General features: G+C 46.2%; 1 protein-coding gene across 3 annotated transcripts in view; it reads left to right on the top strand.

Annotated features, from left to right (window-relative positions):
* dscc1 (DNA replication and sister chromatid cohesion 1) overlaps positions 1-24,341 on the top strand; it is a 67,683-nt gene that overhangs the window by 17,469 nt on the left and 25,873 nt on the right. For all 3 annotated transcript variants that reach the window (XM_038809794.1, XM_038809793.1, XM_038809795.1), the window contains exons 2-5: positions 7,365-7,533; positions 12,338-12,472; positions 18,433-18,523; positions 21,844-21,982. In XM_038809794.1, coding sequence (XP_038665722.1) covers positions 7,365-7,533; positions 12,338-12,472; positions 18,433-18,523; positions 21,844-21,982 — 534 coding nt within the window. The remainder of the gene's footprint in view (positions 1-7,364; positions 7,534-12,337; positions 12,473-18,432; positions 18,524-21,843; positions 21,983-24,341) is intronic.

Here is a 24,341-nt window from a genome sequence, read left to right as displayed (position 1 = left end):
ATCTTCCTATCCGTGCTTGGATATTCCAGAAGTACCATCTCCAGGTCTTCCCAACAGCATAACCCACGTACTTCCTCACAAATCGATACCATAAGTCTGTCACTTGTCCACAAGCTTGCACAGCCTTTTAGAGTCACATTGTTGTCGGCCAAATTATCCTTGCAGTAATTGCCCGTTGTCATTAATCTATCCCACTTACACTGACACTTCTTGGATTCAAAATCCCCCCTGTGGTCACAAACCTCAATCATTAAAGTTGCCTGATATTCCACAAAACAATCATGACAAAACTGAATGCCCCAAATCTCCCTGGGGGCTGCAGCATCCCATCGCTGTCTTTGCAAATGCATTATAAATTCTCCTGAATACTCAGTATCTGACCGTCTCCTGGGTTTCATATGACTACTACCAGTCCAAACAATCGGGCTACAGAATGCCCCACAATCCTGATTTGTGGTTTCCTGATGCTCACTGTGAACCATTTTAAACTGAGGGCCATTAATCACCGCCCTTGTTCTATCATTCCATACATTTAAATCTTTACTGATTACATTCCTACGCTCATTGCCCGTAGGCTGCCGATGGAGTATCATAATTCCTCTGTATTTGTTCAATTTGACCAGATTTCTAAATTCTGACATAATTTCTTTTGCTCCAGACACCATGGTTCTCTAATACAACTTCTCCTGTGGTTTTATTCGGCAGTTTCACCCACACTTCCTCTGTGTCATCAATTGGTTTTAATATCCTCTTTTTTTTTTCTCTGCATCATCTTAATTTTATTAAATCTTTCCCTGTCATCATATTCTTATTTCCTGATACAAGTAATTCTCCTAATCCAACTTCAGGTCTAATGTTTCTATTGTCTGATACCCCCTCTATAATGTAATCTCTAACTTCTGGTATAATATCCTCATTCCTTAAAGCTCCTTCTACAATGTATTTAACACTCTAAACTTCATTTCTTCTGCTAGTAACTTTCTAGCGATGCATCGGGCACTAGGACCTTGGTGGAGCTGTGCCGTGTCAATTTCAACCGGACAGCTGCACAGAGCTGACGGCTTGGAAGTAAAACTTCTCTTTGTGTTGATGCGAAGACCAATTTAGTGCTGAGCACATTTCTTGCCTGCCATTTATAACTTCTAAGTGATGTGAAACTATTTTATTATTTGTTTTTTTTGCAGCCAAGACTATGCCGAGTTGCAACTAATCATTTACAAATCCCAATTTATAAATTTTGATTTCACTTTTTGTTTTCTTCCTGAGAATTATGTTCTAATTAACTCCCACAATGTTAAGCATTATTACTAAGTTACTGAAGAACTTTCAAATACTTACCCCGTTTTAAATCTCACTTTAATACCTCCTAAAACACAACATTTCACAAAACTAGGAACAGAGGATATCACATTCTTATTAAACAGACTCATTCATTCATTGGAGATCTCCATTCAGACAAAAGGAATTCAAATCCTTATGTGTTCATTCATCAACACACAAGTCATTTATAACCCAATTCTGTTTCATTCAAACAACCCATATCTTCCCGAAACTATATTTGAATGGAATTGAACTGTCCGCAAACATTCCATCAGCGGTCTTTCACTGAACTGTTTCGCGACATCACATCAACCCGATACAGACCTTAACCAATTTTAGCCAGATTCGAATTGAACGGAATTGAATTGTCCACCAACATTCCATCAGCGGTCTTTTACTGAACTGTTTTAGCGCGATCACATCAATCCGGGGCAGCAGGGTAGCATGGTGGTTAGCATAAATGCTTCACAGCTCCAGGGTCCCAGGTTCGATTCCCGGCTGGGTCACTGTCTGTGTGGAGTCTGCACGTCCTCCCCCTGTGTGCGTGGGTTTCCTCCGGGTGCTCCGGTTTCCTCCCACAGTCCAAAGATGTGCGGGTTAGGTGGATTGGCCATGCTAAATTGCCCGTAGTGTCCTAATAAAAGTAAGGTTAAGGGGGGGTTGTTGGGTTACGGGTATAGGGTGGATACGTGAGTTTGAGTAGGGTGATCATGGCTCGGCACAGCATTGAGGGCCGAAGGGCCTGTTCTGTGCTGTACTGTTCTATGTTCTAATCCGTTAAAGACCTTAGCCGAATTAAAGTATAATTTAATAGAACCAATTTTTAATTTGCTACTCACATGCAACTGAGTGACCAGGCAACATCCCATCAGACTCCAACTGAACTGTTAGCTTCATTCCAAAACTGAGCCGTACCTGCAATGACTGAAATCAAATCTTCTAATCCATCAGACTGACCTTTGATTTCGTCGAGACAATCTCACCGGATCAAATGCGAGTGATTAGACTGTTAGCAGAATACGAGACAGAGGAAAATCGATATCGCAAGTTTTATCCAGCCATATCGTGGGCCCATTTTCCTCTTTCCCCTTCCGAGAGCAGTCCAATTCTGATTTCGCAGATGAAAGGCAAGATTCTCGAGAAACCCGGATTTCGGCACCAAATGTTAATCCCTGATTAATTTGCTGTCAGTCTAGATTCAATAAAATCTGAGATGGATTTGCAGGTATCATATCATTTATTTATAACTAGCTTCCAAGGCTGACTCAATCCATAGGACCTGCAGGACACACATACTGTCTTCTGCAGCATCCAGGATTAAGAGACTCTCAAACAAAGGAACACTGGAGATATACTTCAAATTACATCAAGATTCGCATAAAAACTTACCATTGGTCATTTTACACACCTCCTGACCTGGTCATATATCCTAATTGGCTCACTTATCCTGGGCTCATTTTTTACCCGGCATCCTTTTCACTACTCTCTCCACGAGGCTACCATCCCCCGAGCCATGCTTTGCTCATCTCTTTGTTCTCTGTCTGTGAACACATTACCATCAGGGTCCTACTGTCCCTCATATTCGTTTGCTCACTTCCTCACTGACACCTTGTCCTGGAACACATGGGGCTGGATTTGCAGGTCGCTGATGCGGAAATCACGTTCGGCGAACGGCCGGAAAGTGGAGCTGAGTCCACAAACGATCAGCCATGATCTCATTGAATGGCGGAGCAGGCTCGAGTGGATGTTCTAAGGATACAGAACTGGCTCAGTCACAGAAGGCAGAGGTTGGCAGTAGAAGGGTGTTTTTCTGAATGGAAGGTTGTGACTAGTGGTGTTCTGCAGGGATCTTTGCTCTTTGGTGTTTCACAGGGCCTCTGTTGTTTGTAGTGTATATATAAATGATTTGGAGGAAAATGTATCTGGTCTGATTAGTAAGTTTGCAGATGACACCAAGGTTGGTGGGGTGGCAGGTAGTGTTGAGGATTGTCAGAAGATACAGCAGGACATAGATAGGTTGGAGACTTGCGCAGAGAAATGGAAATTTGAGTTTAATCTGGACAAATGTGAGTTAATGAATTTTGGTCGGCCTAATGTAGAGGGGAAATATACAGTAAGTGGCAAAACTCTTAGGAATATGGAAAGTCAGAGATCTGGGCGTACAGACCCACAGATGTTTGAAAGTGGCAACACAAGTGGACAAGGTAGTCAAGAAAGCAGACGGAATGCTTGCCTTCATTGGACGGGGCATCGAGTATAGAAACTGGCAAATCATGCGACAGTTGTTTAGAACCTTGGTATGGCTGCACTTGGAATATTGTGCACAATTCTGGTCACCATAATACAGAAGGATGTGGAGGCTTTGGAGAGAGTGCAGAGGAGGTTTACCAGAATGTTGTCTGGCCTGGAGGGTGTTAGCTATGTGGAGAGGCTGAATAGACTGTTTTCATTAGATCAATGGAGGTTGAGATGTGACCTGATAGAGGTCTATAAGGTTATGAGGGGCATGGATAGAGTGGATGGGCAGGTAGGCACCTCTTTCCCAGGGTGGAGGGGTCAGTCACCAGGGGACATAGGTTTAAGGTCCACAGGGCAAAGTTTCGAGGAGATGTGTGAGGCAGGTTTTTTACACGGAGGGTGGTGAGTGCCAGGAATGCGCTGCCAGGGGAGGTTATGGAAGTAGATACATTAACGCCGATCAAAAGGCATCTTGACAAAGCAAGGATAGGGTGGATGTAGAGGGATACGGCACAAGGGTTTTGACCCAGGGTGGTATCATGACCGGTACAAGCTTGGAGGGCCGAAGGGCCTGCTCTTGTCCTTGTTTTAAAATCCCCCATCCCTGGAACCATTATCGTAAACCTCTGCATCCTGTCAAAAGCCCTCGCATCTTTCCTAAAGTGTGGTGACCAGAACTGGTTGCCCTACTTTAGTTGTGGCCTAACTAAAGTTTTATAAAGCATATGCATATATATTGTCCCTCATAGGACCCACACCACTTTTCACTATCTGCTTTGTATTTACTTTTCAGGAGAACGTTTCTGGGTTGCCTTTTATACTGACTATTTCCATATTCTCTCTTTGCCAATCTTATTTTCCTCTTTGCTTCCCCTCTTAAACTAATGTAGCTGTCCTGGTTTTTTCCCGCATCATACACATCTTCACAGTAACTTTATTTGAAGCCTACTTGTAACAATAAGCGATTTTCATTTTCATTTCATTTTCAACTCCTCTAAACTTTATGATGGAATGCTTACTCTTACCCAAGTGTTCCTCCCACAGACTCTTGTTCCACTTGGCTCACCTCATATCCCAGATTGTGATCCACACTGTCTCCTTTCTAGTTGGAAAGAGACAATAATTGTCCAGGAAGCTCACCTGAACACATATTCCTCCTCTCTCCTTACTCTGTTACCCTCTAAGCAATCGACATATGGGTAGTTAAACCATCCCCAGTATCACCACTCTATAGTTCCGTCGATCATAGAATAGTATTTATTTATCATAGAATTTACAGTGCAGAAGGAGGCCATTCAGCCCATCGAGTCTGCACCGGCTCTTGGAAAGAGCACCCTACCCATGGTCAACACCTCCACCCTATCCCCATAACCCAGTAACCCCACCCAACACTAAGGGCAATTTTGGACACTAAGGACAATTTACCATGGCCAATCCACCTAACCTGCATATCTTTGGACTGTGGGAGGAAACCGGAGCACCCGGAGGAAACCCACGCACACACAGGGAGGATGTGCAGACTCCGCAGAGACAGTGACCCAAGCCGGAATCGAACCTGGGACCCTGGAGCTGTGAAGCAATTGTGCTATCCACAATGCTACCGTGCTGCCCATAAATCGCAGATCCCTGCGATTTCTCTACGGATTTGCTTCTCTAGCTCTTTCTCACGATTTGGAGACCTACAGATACCCCTAGTGGCATGATCGTACCCATTTTGCTTCTCAATTCTAATCAAATGGATTTTATCGTTGCCTCTCTTTCCAACATTATAATGTCCTCCCTAATCAGTACTGCTCTCCAATTCCTTTTTTATTCCCCTTCCCCATCTTTTCTGAACACTTTATATCCTTGAATATTAACTGCTCAGTCCTCAGCATTGTGGAGCCATGTTTCTGTTATTGCAACTAGATTGTATACCCACACAATTATTTGTTTTTAAAATAAATGTAGAGTACCCAATTCTTTTTTTTTTCCAATTAAGGGGCAATTTAGCTTGGTCAATTCACCTACCCTGCACATCTTTTTAGGTTGTGGGGGTGAGACCCACGCAGACATGGGGAGAATGTGCAAACTCCACACGGACAGTGACCCAGAGCCAGGATCGAATCCGGGTCCTCGGCAGGATGAGGCAGCAGTGCTAACGCCACACGATTATTTGTGCTGGCAGCTCACCAACCTTTTTCACCACATTGCATCTACATACATGCATTCTAAACCTGGCTTTATATTGCTTGTAGTTCTGCTTTGTCCACTCCTATCTAATATGGTACTACTCTCTCTTCTACTTTCTGACACTCTTACTTTATGTACCCTATTCCTCTTTTCTGCTCCAGTATGCTGATGTCCATCACCCTGCTAATTTAGTTTAAATCCTCCCCAATCACACAAGTAACTTTCCCACGAGGACACTGGTCCCAGTCCTGTCGAAGAGCAACCGTTCCTTCTGAGTCCGTGCCTCCTGCCACAGACCTGGTCCCAATGCCCAAGTGATGTGAAGCTCACCATCCTGCGCAATGCCTCGAGCCACACATTGGTCCTCCCTCTTTTCTTATTTCTGCTCTCGCTAGCATGTGACACTGGGATTAATCCAGAGATTACTACCTTTGACGTCCTATTTTTTAACTTCCTCACCCGATCCTGAAAATCTGACTGTAGGACCTCAATACTTGCCCTCGCAATGCCATTAGTACTGACATGTACCACAACTTCTGTCTCACTCCCTTTCCCCGAAGAACATTCTGCACCCTCTGTTATATCCTTGAACCTGGCACTAGATTGGCCGCACCATGTAGGACTTATGATGACATGTTCCCCATATACACGTGAAGTTCTGAAATTCCCACATGTCGAAGGAATTGCAAGTTTCAGCTACCCATGATCTAAAAAAAAATCTCTATTCCTCCTTTTACAATTTAATTAGTATCTTGTTTAAAGTATTAATTTAAATTAACGCCTCTGGACCTGTTCAATAATTCACTTACTGTTATCCTTCCCTTAATTGATGTTTTTAATAATGTCGCTCCTAATTTGAACCAATACTCTTGATCAGAGGGAGAGGAAAATAAATACTCACCAGTCAATCATGTCGCTGCTTTCCTGTGACAGCACCTTTTGATTTTGGCTCTGGATCCAGGAGCTCTTGTATTGGCCTGCTGGTCTCATTCTGTTCCTGCTGTCGGTGGTGTTGTCACTGCTCTTTCCACACACACACCCACCCACACGCACACAGCCCTCCTCATGGTGGCTAACACTGCTGCCTCACAGCACCAGAGACCCGGGTTCGATTCCAACCTCGGCCGACTGTATGGAGTCTGCAAATTCTTCCCGTTTCTGCGTGGGTTTCCTCCCACAGTCTAAAGATGTGCAATTTGGGTGGATTGCATATCCTAAAATTGTCCCTAGGTGGGGTTACAGGGATAGGGTGAAGGATTGGGCCTGGGTTGAGGTGCTCTTTCAGTGGGACGTGCATATTCGATGGGCCTCATGGCCTCATTCTGCACTGCAGGGATTCTATGATTCTCAATCTCGCTGTGTTCTGACTCTCCGTGCTACAGCCACCCCTCTGTTATGCTCCCACTTGACCCATTGCGCCCTCTGTGCTGCTACTACTGCTCTTTTATCTTTCCCCCAGCCGTGCTGTGCTCTTGCTAATGCAGTAGGTTAGGAGTTTCGAAGCCCCTATTGCTTTGGAGAGTTGAATGGTATGCCCAATTTTGATGTTTTGGCATTTCCAAAACAAGGGACTGTCTTATTTTATTCTTGCTTGAAATGCATTCAGTGTTTCGATTTTTTTTTTTTGCTTTCAGCCTGACTATCCGAGGAGACATGGATGAACATGCTGTATTGTGTAGTGAAGATAAAACTTTTGATCTGAAGATGGCTGGCACATCAAACATGTTGCTCATCGTACCAGATTGCAGAACCCCAAACCAGCTTGCATCTGATTCCAGCACAGACCAATTGATACACTGTCAGGTGAAGTCTTTATGTAAACAAGGATTTCTTGAACGAATAATTTTTTTTTGGGAAATATTTTATTGAGGCAATTATGATTTTAACAATTTTAAACAAGAAATGTCAACAAAAATAGAAACCCAACAATATAACCAACAACCCCTCTTCCCCCCCCCCCCCCCAAGAACAAACCCCAGCCCACATGGCTTACACAAACAGTGCCGTCTTCCCCAGCCCACCCTCCGTTGGTTCCCCTGCCCTTACTCGGTCTCTCCCATGCCTCCCTTTCCCCCCAACCCCCTGCTGACAGCTTAATTTTTTTCGAAGAAGTCGATGAACGGTTGCTACCTCTGTGCAAATCCCTGCAACAAACCCCTCAAGGTGAATTTAATTTTTTCGAGCTTGAGAAACCCTGCTATGTCACTAACCCACTAGACTTCGGGGGCTCCGAGTCTCTCCATCCTAGTAGGATCCACCTGGGTGGGGAAAAACCAGAACATCGGTCTCTCTCACTTCCTGGACTCCTGGATCTTCCGACACACCAAAGATCGCCATCTCCGGACCACACCGATACCCCCTCCAACCCATGTGCTTCCTCCACTGTCCCCATAACCTCAGGGATGCCACTAATACCGGGCTTGTGGAGTAGCTGACCCGCGGGAACGGCAGACCCGCACTTTTAAGACCTCTGACATGACGCCAGCAAACCCCTGCCAGAAACCCCTCAGCCTCTGACATGCCCAAACCATATGGGCCCGGTTCGCAGGATCCCCGCACAGCACCCACACCTATCCTCCACCCCCTCAAAGAACCTGCTCATCCGAGCCACAAGTCATGTGTGCCCTGTGGGCCACCTTAAATTGTGTCAGGCTGAGCCTGGCGCATGACGAGGGTGCATTGACTCGCCTCAGAGCCTCCTCCCATAATCCAGCCTCCGACTCCCCACCCAGCCCTATCGGGATTCCCTCCAACTCAATCAGTTCCTTGTAGATGTCGAAGATCTTCTCTCCTACTCCAGTTCTCGACACCTTCTCCTGCAGTCCCAAGAGTGGCAGGTGCGGAAGGTCGAAACCTGCCTCCGCACAAAATCCCTCACCTGCAGGTACCGGAACCCATTCCCCCCCGGCAACTCAAACTCCTCCAAGCTCAGGAAACCCTCATCAATAAACAGTTCTCCAATCTCTCGATCCCCGCCCGCTGCCACCTCCGGAAACCCCCATCCAGTCCCCCCAGTGAACTGGTGATTATCACATATTGACGCCCACACCGACTTCCCCCTCCAGCCTCATGTGCTTCCTCCACTGTCCCCACAGCCTCGGGGCTGCCACTACTATTGGGCTTGTGGAGTACCGAGCCGGCGAGAATGGCAGAAGTGCCGTTATCAGTGCGCCTAAACACATGTCCTTACATGAGGCCGCCTCCATCCGTTCCCAAACCGAACCCTCCAGACTGCTCATTTCCTGACCATCGCAATATTCGCCACCCAGTAGTAATTAAGAAAGTTCAGAAACCCCCCCCCCCCCCCCGCTCCAGCAGCACCCCGCTCAAACATTAGTGCAAACAAACAAAAGCAACTCCACCTCCAACCCCACCTAGGGTTTCAACAGAGAACAAAAAGCAAATCTGAAGCCGAAAAAGAAATGACCCCAAAAGCAAATTAACAGCAGCATCAAAGTTTCTCCACCAATCAGCAAGAGATATGGGGAAAATGGCGGAGCAGACTTGATGGGCCGAACGGCCAACTTCTGCTCCTACGTCTTATGATCTGTTTGCATGTGTGCACAAATTATTGAAGATGTCAAGGTAGGTTGAGAAAGTAGTTAATGAAGAAAGCATGTGCGATTCTGGGATTCATAAATAGAATACAAAAGCAAGGAAGTGTATGATAAACTAGTATTAAATTCTGCTTAGTCCTCACTGCCAGTCCATTGTCTCTGACAAATTCTACCGCCTCCTCTGCCAACCCAAATGCCGTTGTAGGTCACCCACAGACATGCCGGGTACAGTAGTTCAAACTTCACCCCCTTCTTCTGGAGGGCCACCTTGACCTTGTTGAAACTCGCTCTCCTCCTGGCCAGCTCTGCACCCAGGTCCTGGTGCATTCGGATTTCACTACCCTCCCAGGTGCAGTGCATGTCTGCCTGGCCCACCTCATAATTTGCTCCTTGTCCAGGATACGGTGTAACCGCACCACCATCGCCCTCAGCGGCACGTTCCCCTGGGGCTTCCTCATTTGCACCCTGTGCGCTCGACTCGCCTCCAAAGGACGTGCGTATGCACCCTCTCCTAGCAGCTTCTCCAGCATTCTCCCCACTTGCGCGCCAGCATCGGCTCCTTCACTCCCCTCTGGCAGGCCCACGATCCTTACGTTCTGCCTGCGTGACCGGTTCTCCGGGTCTTCAACTTTCTCTTGGACTGGCCTCTGCATCAGCCCCATCTTCGCTGCCATCGAGGCGAACTGCTCCTCGTGTCCCCACACCACCTCCATCTTCTGGATCGCTTGACCCTGGGATACCAGCTTCACGTCCACGCGATCGACCACCTCCTTGATCGAATCCACCGCCTGGGCCAGGTCCTCTAGACTCTCCCTGCATTGCTGGGTGAATTTCACGTTCAAGAAGCTCACAGCTGATCTGTCGACCACTGAGCCGGCAGGGCTGCCCCTGCCCCTCCACCATCTCCACGTGCATCACATGTTCTGCACCAACTCTAACCAACTGATTCCCTCTTTTATGATCACTTCTGGCCCTCCGTTCCATATACCAGTGGGTCAATCTGCTTCTGGCCCTCAGCTCCAGACTCCAGTGGGTCAATCTCTTCCACTCACTCTCCTGCACCTTTTGTGCCTCCCCACATCCACCTATTAACCGGTAAAAGGTACAAAAAAACCGCCGCGAGCGGGAGCCACCAGATGTGCGACCACTCACTCCATGTCGCCACCAAAAGTTTCTTCTTGAAGGAATAATTAACTGTGCACATGCATGTGTGTATTGAGATACAAATGGGTTTGAAAAAAGCCATTCTCCAAATGTTACCATTGCTGACACGACTGTAATTTATTCCCTATTCCTAGTTGTCATGGGAAAGTGGTGGTGGATCATTTTCTTGAAGTAATTCAGCACAATTGGGATGGCTTGCAGGGCCTAGCTGAGGGCAGCTAAGAGCCAACCATGTTGATATGGGACTGGAGTCTCACAAGTCACGCCAGGTTAAGACAGCACATTTCTTTCCCTGAAGCGTTTCAGTGTGACGTTGGAGGTTTAATGGCCATCTGTCATCGTTGTCTCCTTCTTCCATCATTGGCTGAGTGGGTTGCATGACTAAGCCATGTGGGTTAACTCCCTTATCTATGCCAAGACAGCAAGGGGAACACTTTGGATAGGAAATTTCAGGATTGGTATCCTAACAGCTATCCATCTTTAAGATCTTCCCCAAAACCTATCTCTTTGGACAAATCTTTAGCCACTTCATATCCCTTTCAGTCATTGTCTGACTATATTGTGTAAATCATGTGGCTATTTGTTTTTACATTAAGTTGTTTTATAAATACAAGCTGTGTGCTGAGATGATCCATAATATTGTTACTCGTCCTCAGTAATAGAGGATGAAGGGCTTCGAGATCCTGGTGCAGTAAACCCCATGGATTTTGCAAATGCATCCCATAAATTGCATTTTTAAAAACTGTGGCATCACTGTGCCAGTGGTGCATATGGGAGTTCAGTGGCTGGAGCAGTGATCTAATGGATCGTTTGTGTCTTGGATGTTTTTTTGAGTTTTGCGACAACATCTATCCAAGTGAGTAGTGCATACTTGAGCTCCATTGATGATGGAATGCCTTCCAGGTATTTTGGTGTTCACAAGATAATTGAAAGCAGCACCTCAAATGGCTAAGCCATAAAGAAAATTAATGGGATACACCGCAAAAAGTATAGAATAAATATTTCCCGATGTATGGGAAGTCTATAAGTCCTTACTAAGACCAAGCTTGGAGTTCTAGGCTCCATGTTGTAGGAAGGATGAGGGGGTAGTTAAGACGGTACTGCTTAGAATCACTTGGTTACTGCTTGGAATGTGAAATACCAATACAATGACAGACTTGATCAATTGAGGAACAGAGGAAATCTTAGGGTGGTTTAAAAGAGATGTTTAAAATTGTAAAGGGACAGGACAGATTAAGTGAAAAAAAATACTGCAGATGCTGGAAACCTGAAGTAAAAACAAAGAATGTCAAAATACTCAACGAGTCAAGTAGCATCCATGGAGAGAGAAGCAGTTAGCATTTAGGTCACATGCATTTTGCGGGACTGAAAAAAATTACATACAAACAGGTTTTAAACAGGTAAAGGGACAGGGAAGGAATGTTTGTGAGATGGCAGAGGTGATGAAGTAACAACAGTGATTGCAGTGCAAGATTTAAATGAGGGAAGTATAGAAACAAAGGATTGGTCCAGCAGAATACAGGAGGGCGAAAGAAGGGTGGCAAATCTGACAGGGGAGAAGGTTTTTGGGGCCCAGGAATATCCCAGAAGACCGTTAGACCCCAGAGGTCTAGCCCACCCTGCCAAAATACTTGGCTGTGGAGGCATTTTTTTGTGTAAATAGAACAGTAAAAAGCAGACAGGCTGCGTACAAAATCAAATCAAAATTGTCTGAGATTTTATTCCAAGTGTCAGTGGTTCAAACAAGTTTCAGAAATGTGACAAATTGCCTTCAACCCCAGACTGAGATTGCCTATCTTCATAATTCATCTTCAACCAGCCATTATTTTATATTTCCAATGCCGCAGTGGTGTTTGGGTTACTTAAACGTCCTTTGACTTTTGCAGATTTATGGTTTTGCAAAAAGCTACTGGGAGTTGAAAAGATCTCGGCCCAAACTGAAGAAGTTAAAGAAACTTCTCATGGAAAACCAATATGAGGGGCCTTCCAGTGTGAAAGAAAGAAATTCAACTTATCCAAAGGTATTTTTCATGTCTGGTTATTACTTATTGGACCCTGATATTAACACGAATGTATTTTAACTCTGGATTTTAAACTAGAATTTCTTGTTGATTTTGTGCATCTCTCAAACCAGCGATGCTGAGAGCAACAGCTAACTCATTACAGACCATGCTTTAATTGTGGGATTCTTCTGGTCCAGCTGCACAGAGGGACAAACTTGCTGAATCATAAAGGGTAAACTTGTGGTTCAGTTGGTAGACTCCCATCTCTGAGTCAGAAGACCACGCAGTTAGATCCCACTCCATGGCCGGAATATTCCCATCCCTCCCCTGGCAGATTAGGCGACGGGCAGGTGTGGAGAATCTAGGAGTGGAAAAAGTCAGAAACGTGCTGTCGTAAAATAACGTTGCAATTCTCCTGGTGACAGGTCGGCCTTATGGGCAGCACGGTAGCATAGGGGTTAGCACTGTGGCTTCACAGCGCCAGGGTCCCAGGTTCAATTCCCCACTGGGTCACTGTGCTGAGTCTGCACGTTCTCCCCGTGTGTGCGTGGGTTTCCTCCTGGTGCTCTGGTTTCCTCCCACAGTCCAAAGACGTGCAGGTTAGGTGGATTGGCCATGCTAAATTGCGCTTAGTGTCCAAAAAGGTTAGGAGGGGTTATTGGGTTAAGGGGATAGGGTTGAAATGAGGGCTTAAGTGGGTCGGTGCAGACTCGATGGGCCGAATGGCTTCCTTCTGCACTGTATGTTCTATGTTCCTGCTGGCTGGAGTGGTGAACACCATTTGCATTCCGAGAATGCTCATTAAAACTGCTGCCTGCTGGTGTCCCGTCAGGCCTTCCAATCTTGCTTGTGCAGCGTGAAGTTACATTGATCTGAATCCCAATCAATAATGAGTCGGGTGCACAAGGTGATCCTCAATTCGCAAAAGACTTCAAGGTGAGCGTAACAAAGACTTTCTGCCATTGCGCTGCTCCTGATGCGCTGCATATTGTCAGGAAAACGAAGATAGTTTTATGAGATATATATTTGTATTGATAAATATTAGAAATGAGGTGTAGTTTTAAGTGGGTTTTATTTAGTGATTCTGTGTCAGGAAGAATAAACTTATAGTTAAATTCAGGCTGGAGATTGATGCTGGCCAACGGTGTTTGTATCTGTGGGGGATTGGTGACAATTCAAAATATCTTCTGTTGTGCTCAGAAAGGTTACAACAGGAAAATTAAATAAGTTTGGGGAAGTAAAAGTCATTGCCAAGCAACTTGGGACCCCTTTTCCGTAGGAATGCTTTTTGAGTTTAGTTTTAGTTGGATTCATTGGCAGTTAAAGATGGGTAGTGTGAGGGAAGGTAGCTCTCACAGCCCTTATAGAAGCAATTGGTTTAGAAGGTAGGTCATGCCTCACAAACCTTATCGAGTTCTTTGAGAAGGTGACTGAACAGGTAGACGAGGGTAGAGCAGTTGATGTGGTGTATATGGATTTCAGTAAAGCGTTTGATAAGGTTCCCCACGGTCGGCTATTGCAGAAAATACGGAGGCTGGGGATTGAGGGTGATTTAGAGATGTGGATCAGAAATTGGCTAGTTGAAAGAAGACAGAGAGTGGTGGTTGATGGGAAATGTTCAGAATGGAGTTCAGTTACGAGTGGCGTACCACAAGGATCTGTTCTGGGGCCGTTGCTGTTTGTCATTTTTATAAATGACCTAGAGGAGGGCGCAGAAGGATGGGTGAGTAAATTTGCAGACGACACTAAAGTCGGTGGAGTTGTAGACAGTGCGGAAGGATGTTGCAGGTTACAGAGGGACATAGATAAGCTGCAGAGCTGGGCTGAGAGGTGGCAAATGGAGTTTAATGTGGAGAAGTGTGAGGTGATTCACTTTGGAAAGAATAACAGGAATGAGGAATATTTGGCTAATGGTAAAATTCTTGGTAGTGTGGATGAGCAGAGGGATCTCGGTGTCCATGTACATAGATCCCTGAAAGTTGCCACCCAGGTTGATAGGGCTGTGAAGAAGGCCTATGGTGTGTTGGCCTTTATTGGTAGAGGGATTGAGTTCCGGAGCCATGAGGTCATGTTGCAGTTGTACAAAACTCTAGTACGGCCGCATTTGGAGTATTGCGTACAGTTCTGGTCGCCTCATTATAGGAAGGACGTGGAAGCTTTGGAACGGGTGCAGAGGAGATTTACCAGGATGTTGCCTGGTATGGAGGGAAAATCTTATGAGGAAAGGCTGATGGACTTGAGGTTGTTTTCATTAGAGAGAAGAAGGTTAAGAGGTGACTTAATAGAGGCATACAAAATGATCAGAGGGTTAGATAGGGTGGACAGTGAGAACCTTCTCCCGCGGATGGAGGTGGCTAGCACGAGGGGACATAGCCTTAAATTAAGGGGTAATAGATATAGTACAGAGGTCAGAGGTGGGTTTTTTATGCAAAGAGTGGTGAGGCCGTGGCGTGCCCTACCTGCAACAGTAGTGAACTCGCCAACATTGAGGGCATTTAAAAGTTTATTGGATAAGCATATAGATGATAATGGGATAGTGTAGGTTAGATGGCCTTTAGTTTTTGGACTTCCCATGTCGGTGCAACATCGAGGGTCGAAGGGCCTGTACTGCGCTGTATCGTTCTATGTTCTAAGGCTGGAGAGGGAACCTCTCTCAAATTTGGTAGAAGAAAGGCCATACTATGGAGTAATGGTTCAGAACAAGTGCAGAAATCTGAAGAGCAGCTAGTCAAGGCAACGGCAGAAATGAAAAGAAGTTTCCAAGAAGTCTGAAACTAAGGGAACAGAAGAAACTGGGAACCAGAATAGATCCACTGTTCAGAACAGTCACAGAGATGAATAGACATTGGATCTGCAGTAGTGCTATGGTTTGTGAGAAATTACTATAGTTTGTGAGACATTATTTGAAATAATTGTCAAAATCAGTAACTGGATCTCCGAGTTTGTGCAAAAGAAAACCTGACGGGAGAGGTGTAAAATCTGGAAGCGAATCCTTATGGAGGCAAAACCTTTGATAGAAGCAGCTGAGGGAAAGCATTGCTTAAAAGAAGATTTGAAAGGATGACTTTTGATGGTGGAATTTGAAATCACTCGTGTGGAAGCTGGCATTCTGTGAGACAAGGTGGCTCACGGTATAAGAATCATCTGGGGGAGATTCTAAGGCGAAATCCACAGAAATTTACTTTGGTTCAGAGTGGAGTGTGTCTGCCCACGGTCAGCTTGTGTGTTTAAAGGGCCTGTGCGTTACTGAGACCATTATAGCCTAAGATATACTTTGTCGCCTTCGTTAACCTTAAAATCTGTATATTTGTTAAACTAAAGGGAGAGTAAAGGAGTATTGTATCATTAAAATATATATATAATAATTTAATTATTCCAATTAAGGGGCAATTTAGCGTAGCCAATCCACCTGCCCTGCACATCTTGAGTTGTGGGGGTGAGACCCATGCAGACACCAGGAGAATGTGCAAATCCCACATGGACAGTGACCGGAGACTGTGATCGAATACGGGTCCTCGGCACCATGAGGCAGCAGTGCTAACCACTGCACACCATGTCACTTCATGTTCAATAATTATTTCTTGTTAAAACTACTTAGTGGTCCTGTGACGCTGTTTCTCCTTGATTTCTTAATAAAAAGTAAAAGTTATGGGGCTGGATTCTCTGTTTTTGGGACTATGTCCCCATGCCATTGTGTAAACTGTTGTCTTTTACGCCAGGGAAATTGGCGTCAAAAGGCCACAGATTCACCATCTTGCTGGAGGCTAGCAGGCAGCTGTCATAGAGCTTGCAGCTCTAGCTACCGATATGGACCTCTGTACTTTCGGGTCAGAGGCCGAGCACGCGTGTGGCGGCGGCCTCCAGCGGCCCGCTGTGCTCCATGGCGGACTCAGCCCGCGGACCTGGACCGTCGAAAATGTGCCCTGCATCGGCTGCTCGCCGGCCAGGACCACCCGCACACACAGCCCCCAGTCCCGAATGAGGCCCCCCTTGCCCTCTGATCGTCCCTTCCCCGACTGTGGCGGCCGTGGACTGAGTCCGCAGCCGCTTCGCGAGGTTCCCAAACGGCAGGACCATGTTAGAACCACACCGTCGAGAATCCGGCCGGTCAGGGACGGAGATTCGCGGCACGGCCCTCAGACAATGGCCTGAGGCGGTGGATACCCGGCACGGAGTACTCTTTTCGGGGGGCGGGAATAGGGAAATGGGCGCCGGTCCTGATTCTGTGCGCAGAAATGGATTCTCTGCCCCGTCGCTGAATGCGATTTCGCCGTTGGGGACGGAGAATCCAGCCCATGGTCTTTTGCGTCAGCGCTCCATTCTGGGATCTTTCCATCCAGATATAATGTCAACTGGGATTGTAACAACACCATCTCCATGTTGAGCTGGTATTTATGGACAAGCATCGTGCTGGACAGCACTGTTCTCTGGGCACATGCAGCCACTGCAACAAATGTCTGAAGTTCGACTGGGGGTGGAGTGTACGGTCTGATAAAGACATGGGAGAATATGTGCAAGGAGGGAGTGCAAGGATGAGGACTCCCAATGGCAAGCGGAGAGGAAAAGAGGTGGATGAAGAAGATGAACGATGGAAGGCAAAGGGAAGACCATGGGGAGGAAAGCTGGACACTGCCAAGGCTGCATGAAAAGCTCACAAGGGGGCCAGAGGGACTCCACATAGTTTACTTGGTGGGAATACCTGAAGACTCAAGATATGGTGGGTAGAGGTCCAAGTAGGGCATGTGTGCTTCACAGGTGTTTTTGGGGCGGGGGGGGGGGGGGGGGGGGGGGGGTGGAATAGTGGTTGAATTGCCCTCTAGGTTGCTGACACCCTGCATGGTCTGGTGAAAACCAATGTGCTAGATAGAGTGATGTGAGTGTACTGGACTGGTGCTTTGCCGCTGGGACGTTTGAACCCTTCAGCTGATGATGGTTGGACGTATCAGCTGCCCGCCTATCAGGCAATTTGGAGAGCAACTCTCCTGTGGATAATTGGTTCAGTTCCAAGCACAGAATGTTGTGCAGGATTCTGCCATTCTGGCCAGTGGGGAAGGCGCCGCCAGAGCCACCCCCCACTTAGTCTCAAAATGGGAGAATTGCATCCCTTGAGTACAAACATTTTGCCTGACACTCTCTGTGCAGCACTGAGGGAGTGCTGTACTGCCAAAGGTGCTGTCTTTTGCACAAAACATTAAACTGAGGCACTGGCTGCTTCCCCTGCTGGATGTAAATTATTCCATGGCCTAATTTAAGAGGTTTGGTGCCTGGTACCCTGGCCAATATTTATCCCTCAATCAACCTAACTAAAGCAGATGATCTGGCCATTATCACATTGCTTTTTGAGACCTTGCTGGATGCAAATTAACTGCCACAGTTCCGACATTGCAACAATTATTAGACATCTAAAAGATTGAGTTGGTTGGGCTTTGAGACCTCCTGAGAGGCATTTTCTAAATGCATTGGCTTTCTTTCAAAGCTCCATTATTTGAAGATCTCCACAAAGACAAAGAATATCTGCAACATGGAAAATAATAATTGCGTTAATAGGTTTTTACAACAAAGTTACTATGAAAGTGGGCCCTTGTGAGAGGAGAATCTTATTGAAGGTGTGAACTTTTGTTCCAAACATTCCCTTCCCCCAAAGAATATCTGCATCGGACGACCACCATTGGCTTCCTGGATGGGCAGGTAATTCATTCTTAAGATTTGTTAATGTTACTTCAGGTGGCAACTGAGTGGAGAGTGAAAGTAAACTGTGGGATAATTCTGTCTTTGATTGTTGAGCCACACTCAGTGCCACTTCACAGCATCATTCCAACCACTGAGGTCATTAAAACTGCATCCTCCCATCCTGTGGAACCATGCATTTGATTTGATCATGCCCTCCCTCAATATTTTGTTTCATCATAATTTAGTAAATTTATTATCTGATACATTTGTCTTTTGATTGGTATTGCTTTTTTTCCTTTTCACTTCAGTATACAAAGGAGGATTTAATGGAAACCATTCAAGCCAGTGAACAGGAAATAAAGCAGCAGTTACAGCTGATACATGCATGCAGGATTGAAGGTAAATTGGTGCATGATGCATTGGGGGTGAATTTCCACAAAGGTCTCCGGTTCATAGAACAGTACAGCACAGAACAGGCCCTTCGGCCCTCGATGTTGTGCCGAGCCATGATCACCCTACTCAAACCCAGGTATCCACCCTATACCCCCAACAACCCCCCCCCCCCCCTTCCTTAACCTTAAGGTTCACCTGACATAACTTCACAGAGCCACGAAAAATGTCAAAATGCCATTTTTGCTGCTCTTTTTCCTGCGTTAACTGATTTTGTATCAAGATTATGTAGGATGAGTGGAAGAAATATCTAGAAATTCAATCTTTGTATCTCTAACTCAGCACTTTAAATACAATATACCACACCCTCTTCACAGCTCATGGATTAACAGGGTATATAACTCGGATTTAAATACCAGAAGGTCGCAGATTCCTACGGTCATAGCTTCAATTTATTTCAGTCTAAGAAACATTAAGCAGTGGCTGAGTCGGCGGGACACAGCAAAGGCTGTGGGCCTTGTGTGATGAATATAGAAATTGTTATACATTATATTTTTTATTCTGTTGCTGTAATGTTATTAAAATCCTGGTTTAAAATACATACAAGCTGTGTGTCTTCTAAAGCTGTAATTAAAGAGTCATAAAAGGTGAGATAATCATTCATTCCAACCATTTACTTGGTTACAGTTAAAGGACAAATGGTGTTTTAATTGCTGGAGATTCCCTGGAGTATAGATAAATTATGAGGAATTGTATTTAGTTCTAGCAGAGCAGGGCATGGAACTTAGTGGGATACTGATGATGTAATTGATGGGAGAAGCCAAGTCTCTCTGTAGTTTTGCAGGGTGGCCTTGGCTAATGTTTCTTCTTGCACCACAAGTCACCTTGACAACAGGTATTTTTGCAGTTTTTGTAGTTTTGCAGTCTGTTATAGGTTTTTAAGTTGAACAGTAGTTTTGCCAAATGTTGTTAAATTGAGCAGAATTATACTGGATCTGCTCTTGAAAAGACCTCTCTCCAAGGGGCTACACAGCGAAGCAAGTAACCTGTTTTGTTAACATTATTTTGAAGTGGCATTTGAACTTTATTGGCTTGCTTAATTGGAATTAGTGGCAGGTGCAGGTAGTACGTTCAAGTTCACTTTATTTAAGAACTGTTTAACTGATAATTGCAAAACTATTTATTTTGATGTTAATGGGGTTAGTTCTGTGTTTAAATTAAAGTTTGATTAACATAAAATATACCTACCTATTGGTCAGAGTCATTACTCCTGGGATGAATTATCCTTTCCTCACAGTTCTACAAATCGAAAAATTATTTGTGGTTCTTGTCTGGTGTCCTAATGAAAGTTGGGATTTGGTCCGGTATCCTAACACTTAACACCAACCACACTGTGTGACCATTGCATCAAGAGCAGCATAGGTGGCTCCATTGCTAAGCCATCCAGACTGCCAAGGTCCAATCTGTTGTCAAGGTGATTTGTGGTGCAAGATGAAACATTAGCCAAGGAGACCTCTTCTGCTCACCGTCCGGTGATTGCTGCTCGACAATGCATTGTTTGGATGAAAACCAGAATGTTATTGACTGTGTTGTTCATATTCCTCAGAGTAGAATAACCAGATCATGTTTACTAGAAAATGCCCAAATGGGAAGTTGTTCTTTTTTTTAATGGATCTGTGCCCAAGTATGAGTTGCTAACTTCTCGATGGGACTGATTGAGGCGTCAAAACTGGGAAACCAATAGCTCAGTGGAATGTGTCTCGAAGATCAAATTGTGTTGTTAAACTGAGCTTGGCAATCGTGCTTTGAGGTCAGTTAACTCTCCCTGTGTATTCAGTGATGAAGCCTAAATCCTGCCTAACAGAAATATTAACCTTAAGTTGTTTGGTCACAGCATGTGACATGAATTTATAATTTAACACAGAATAACGTGTGAACAAATCCCGGTTACGTGCTTCTGTTAGTGAAGTAACAATGGGCGGAATTCTCCGACCCCCGCAGGGTCAGTGAATCGCCTGGGGCCGGTGTAAATCCTGTCCCCGCCGTGGCCGGAATTCTCCGCCACCCGGGAATCAGCGGGAGCGGGAATCGTGCCCTGCCGATTGGCGTGCCCTCCGTGCCGATCAGCGGGCCCCCCCACGGCGATTCTCCGGCCCGCGATGGGCCGAAGTCCCGCCGCTGTCAGGCCTCTCCCGACGACGTGGTTTAAACCACCTCTGTGCCGGCGGGAGTGGCAGCACGAGCGGGGTCCTGGGAGGGGGTGCGGGGCGATCGGACTCAGGGGGATGCCCCCACGGTGGCCTGGCCCGCGATTGGGGCCCACCGATCGGCGGGCGGGCCAGTGCCGTGGGGGCACTCTTTTTCTTCTGCCGCCGCCACGGCCTCCACCATGGCGGAGGCGGAAGAGGCCCCCTCCACCGCGCATGCGCCAGTGGTGACGTCCGCCGCCGCTGATGCTCTGGCGCATGCGCGGACTCACGCTGACCGCCGAAGGCCTTTCGGCCAGCCCCGACGCCGTTGGCGCCAGTCGGCGGAGCGGGAGCCACTCCGGCTCGGGCCTAGCCCCTAAAGGTGCGGAGAATTCCGCACCTTTGGGGAGGCCCGACACCGGAGTGGTTGGCGCCACTCCGCTACGCCGGGACCCCCTGCCCCGCCGGGTAGGGGAGAATTTCGCCCAATATAATTCTTCACTGATCATATTGGCAAAGATTGTTATAATGCTTCTGCATACCAAGGACCCAGAAGCTACTTGTTGGCTATAACTCGTTGTGTCAGGTGATGACTGATTTCTTCTTTAAATGAATATATTTGATGTGACATTCTTTGCATAATTTTAAGGGACCGTAATCCGAAAAATTAGGTAAGTTTTATTCACTGCTTAAACTTTGCTCTATTTGTTTATGACATCTGAGCTATTAGGTTTATCGGCAAATGTTCATCACTATTGGAATAGTTCCGGGGATTGGTGACTTATTTTTTCCTGAAAAGGCTGTACGCCTGCTATGTGCCTCATGTCCTCCAAAAGAGGCAGCTTGCACTGACTGGAATGGTGTCTGCTACTGCTAGCAAGCCAAAATATTAACCACAGAGTTTTAACTAAAATAGGGGGAGGTCTTGTGGCACAGTGGGTAGCGACCCTTACCTCTGGACCAGAAGCCTTTGAGTCCACACCAGGTCTTGTTGGTCATGGAAGAAGCATTAAACATGGTTCAATGGGCTGATAATCAGCTCGGAAATCTGTCAAAATTAAACAGCAAGCTGTACATTTTTGCCTTCAGTGAGGAATCATCTGTTTTTACAATACCCCTCCACTTTCTTCCACAAACTAGGCTACTGGAGAATTCTGGAATTTGATTATGAAATGAAGCTCCTAAACCATGTGACTCAGTTGGTTGACTCCGAGTCTTGGTCTTTCAGCAAAATTCCTCTAACTATTTGTCTACAAGAACTGGAGCTTCTTGAACCAAGGTGAGTGACACGGTGCAAATAACCCATTGGTCATGGCTGATAACATCGACTGGGGGAAGACAAATTTTCCAAAGTTGAGAGGTGAGCTGGCGAGAGTAGCCTGGAAACAACCATTAGAAGGAAAAACTGTTAAATCAGAGGGAGGCATTCAAAGGTGAGATTCTACAGCACAGTGGAGACATGTCCCTACAAAGAGGAAAGGGTTGTACCACCAGATCTAGAGTCCCCTCTTTATCCAGAAGCATGCAGGGCAGCAGGGTAGCATGGTGGTTAGCATAAATGCTTCACAGCTCCAGGGTCCCAGGTTCGATTCCCGGCTGGGTCACTGTCTGTGTGGAGTCTGCACGTCCTCCCCCTGTGTGCGTGGGTTTCCTCCGGGTGCTCCGGTTTCCTCCCACAGTCCAAAGATGTGCGGGTTAGGTGGATTGGCCATGCTAAATTGCCCGTAGTGTCCTAATAAAAGTAAGGTTAAGGGGGGGTTGTTGGGTTACGGGTATAGGGTGGATACGTGGGTTTGAGTAGGGTGATCATGGCTCGGCACAACATTGAGGGCCGAAGGGCCTGTTCTGTGCTGTACTGTTCTATGTTCTATGTTCTATGCAGGCCAAGATAAAGCAGAAGAAGAAAGCTTACGACAGTCACAAAAGACTGAATACTGTGGAAAGCCTGGAGGAGTATAGAAAGTACAGGGGCAAAGTAAAAATGGAAGTTAGGAAAGCCAAGAGAGAAAACGAAAAAAATATTGTAGCTGAAATAAATTTTTAAAATCCTACCAATAAATTAAGAGCAAGAGAATAAGAATAACTAAGAAAGGGAGAGCCTATCAGAGATGTATATGGTAACTGTTGTGTTCTGTGGCTCCCCTGATCATGAAGAGTGTATAGAACATGAGTGTATGGTTGTAACAAGTATTTATTCTTAACACATCAGAGAGTAGTGAGGTACTGAGGAGGGTATCAAGGTCACAGGAGTTCACCGGCAGACAGGAATGTGGGTTGAAGTGTGTCTACTTTAATGCAAGGAGCATCCAGAATAACTTGGAGCGTGGATTGGTATCTGGGACTACGATGTTGTGGCCATTACGGAGACATGGTTAGAACAAGGACAGGAATGGTTGTTGGAAGTTCCAGGGTATAGATTAATTATGCTGCCCGCTTTCCCAAGGCAGTGGGTGGTGTAGACAGAGTCAATGGATGGGAGGCAGGTTTGTGTGACGGACTGGGCTGTGTTCATGACTCTAGTTTCTTACGGCCTTGGGCCGAGCAGTTGCCATATCAAGCTGTGATGCAGCCAGATAAGATGCTTTTTAAGGTGCATCTGTAAAAATTGGTGCATCTGCAAAAATTGAGTCTATGTGGAAATGCCGAATTTCAAGATTGTTCCAGTCTCGGGAGGAGGAAAATGATTCTGATTTATGCAATGATCCTTGTATGTTTTGAGATGACAAGTGCATGTTTGAAGATATCAGTGAGGACAGGATTGGGCATCTGAGAGTTACTGGTGTCCATGGAACTGTTGGTTTCACAAGAAGAGGGAGGAAAAAGATATTGATGTAATGGAAGCCCAAAATTCTCAAAGGTGAATAAAGTGTCAGGAATTATACAGTGTTGTTTATAGCCAGTTATCACCCTCTGGAGGAGAAATAGAGGAAAGATAATTAGCCAAATATAACTTATTTTATTTTGCCTAAATGAAGCAATTTTAAAAGAAATACGTGCTGTTGCAGTGGACATTTTTACAGTAGTAAGAAGTATTTTTTATCTGGTAGCTTTATAAAATGTTTTTGTGCAATACAAACATGTCTATCATATTGGACTCCAGGGGCTGGATTCTCCCAAAATGAGACTATGTTCCCACGCTGGCATAAGAACAGTGGAGTTTTACTTCGTAATTCCGTGAAAAAAGTCAGACCAATTCAAAGCCCTGCAGGGGGCCAGCAGGGACCCGGAGTGAAGCTCAGCTTTTGCTACAGATACGGGCCCCCACACTTCTGGGTCAGAGGCCGCACATGCGCACGGTGGCGACCTCCAGCGGCCGCACCATGCTCCGTGATGGACTCGGACCGCGGAGCCACACCGAAGAACGAGACCCCAGATCGGCCGCGTGCCCGAACCTCAAACCTATAAGGCCCCCTCTGGTGTCCGATCCGCCCCCTCAGGCCAGGGCAGCTGCAGACTGTATCCCGACCGGCAATAGGTGGTTAGTTCCATGCCATCGGGAACTCGGCCGGTCAGGAGCGGAGGTTTTCGGCCGGTCAGGAGCGGAGGTTTGCTGACCGGGTCTCTTTTGAATGACCCCCGGTGGCGCAGCGTACTCCACGGTGGCGCCGATTTTTGGTGCCCGGAGAATTGCCGGACTG

The sequence above is a fragment of the Scyliorhinus canicula genome, chromosome 10, assembly GCF_902713615.1.
Source record: "Scyliorhinus canicula chromosome 10, sScyCan1.1, whole genome shotgun sequence".
Lineage (NCBI taxonomy): Eukaryota > Metazoa > Chordata > Chondrichthyes > Carcharhiniformes > Scyliorhinidae > Scyliorhinus > Scyliorhinus canicula.
This window is presented reverse-complemented; position numbering and strand designations above follow the sequence as displayed.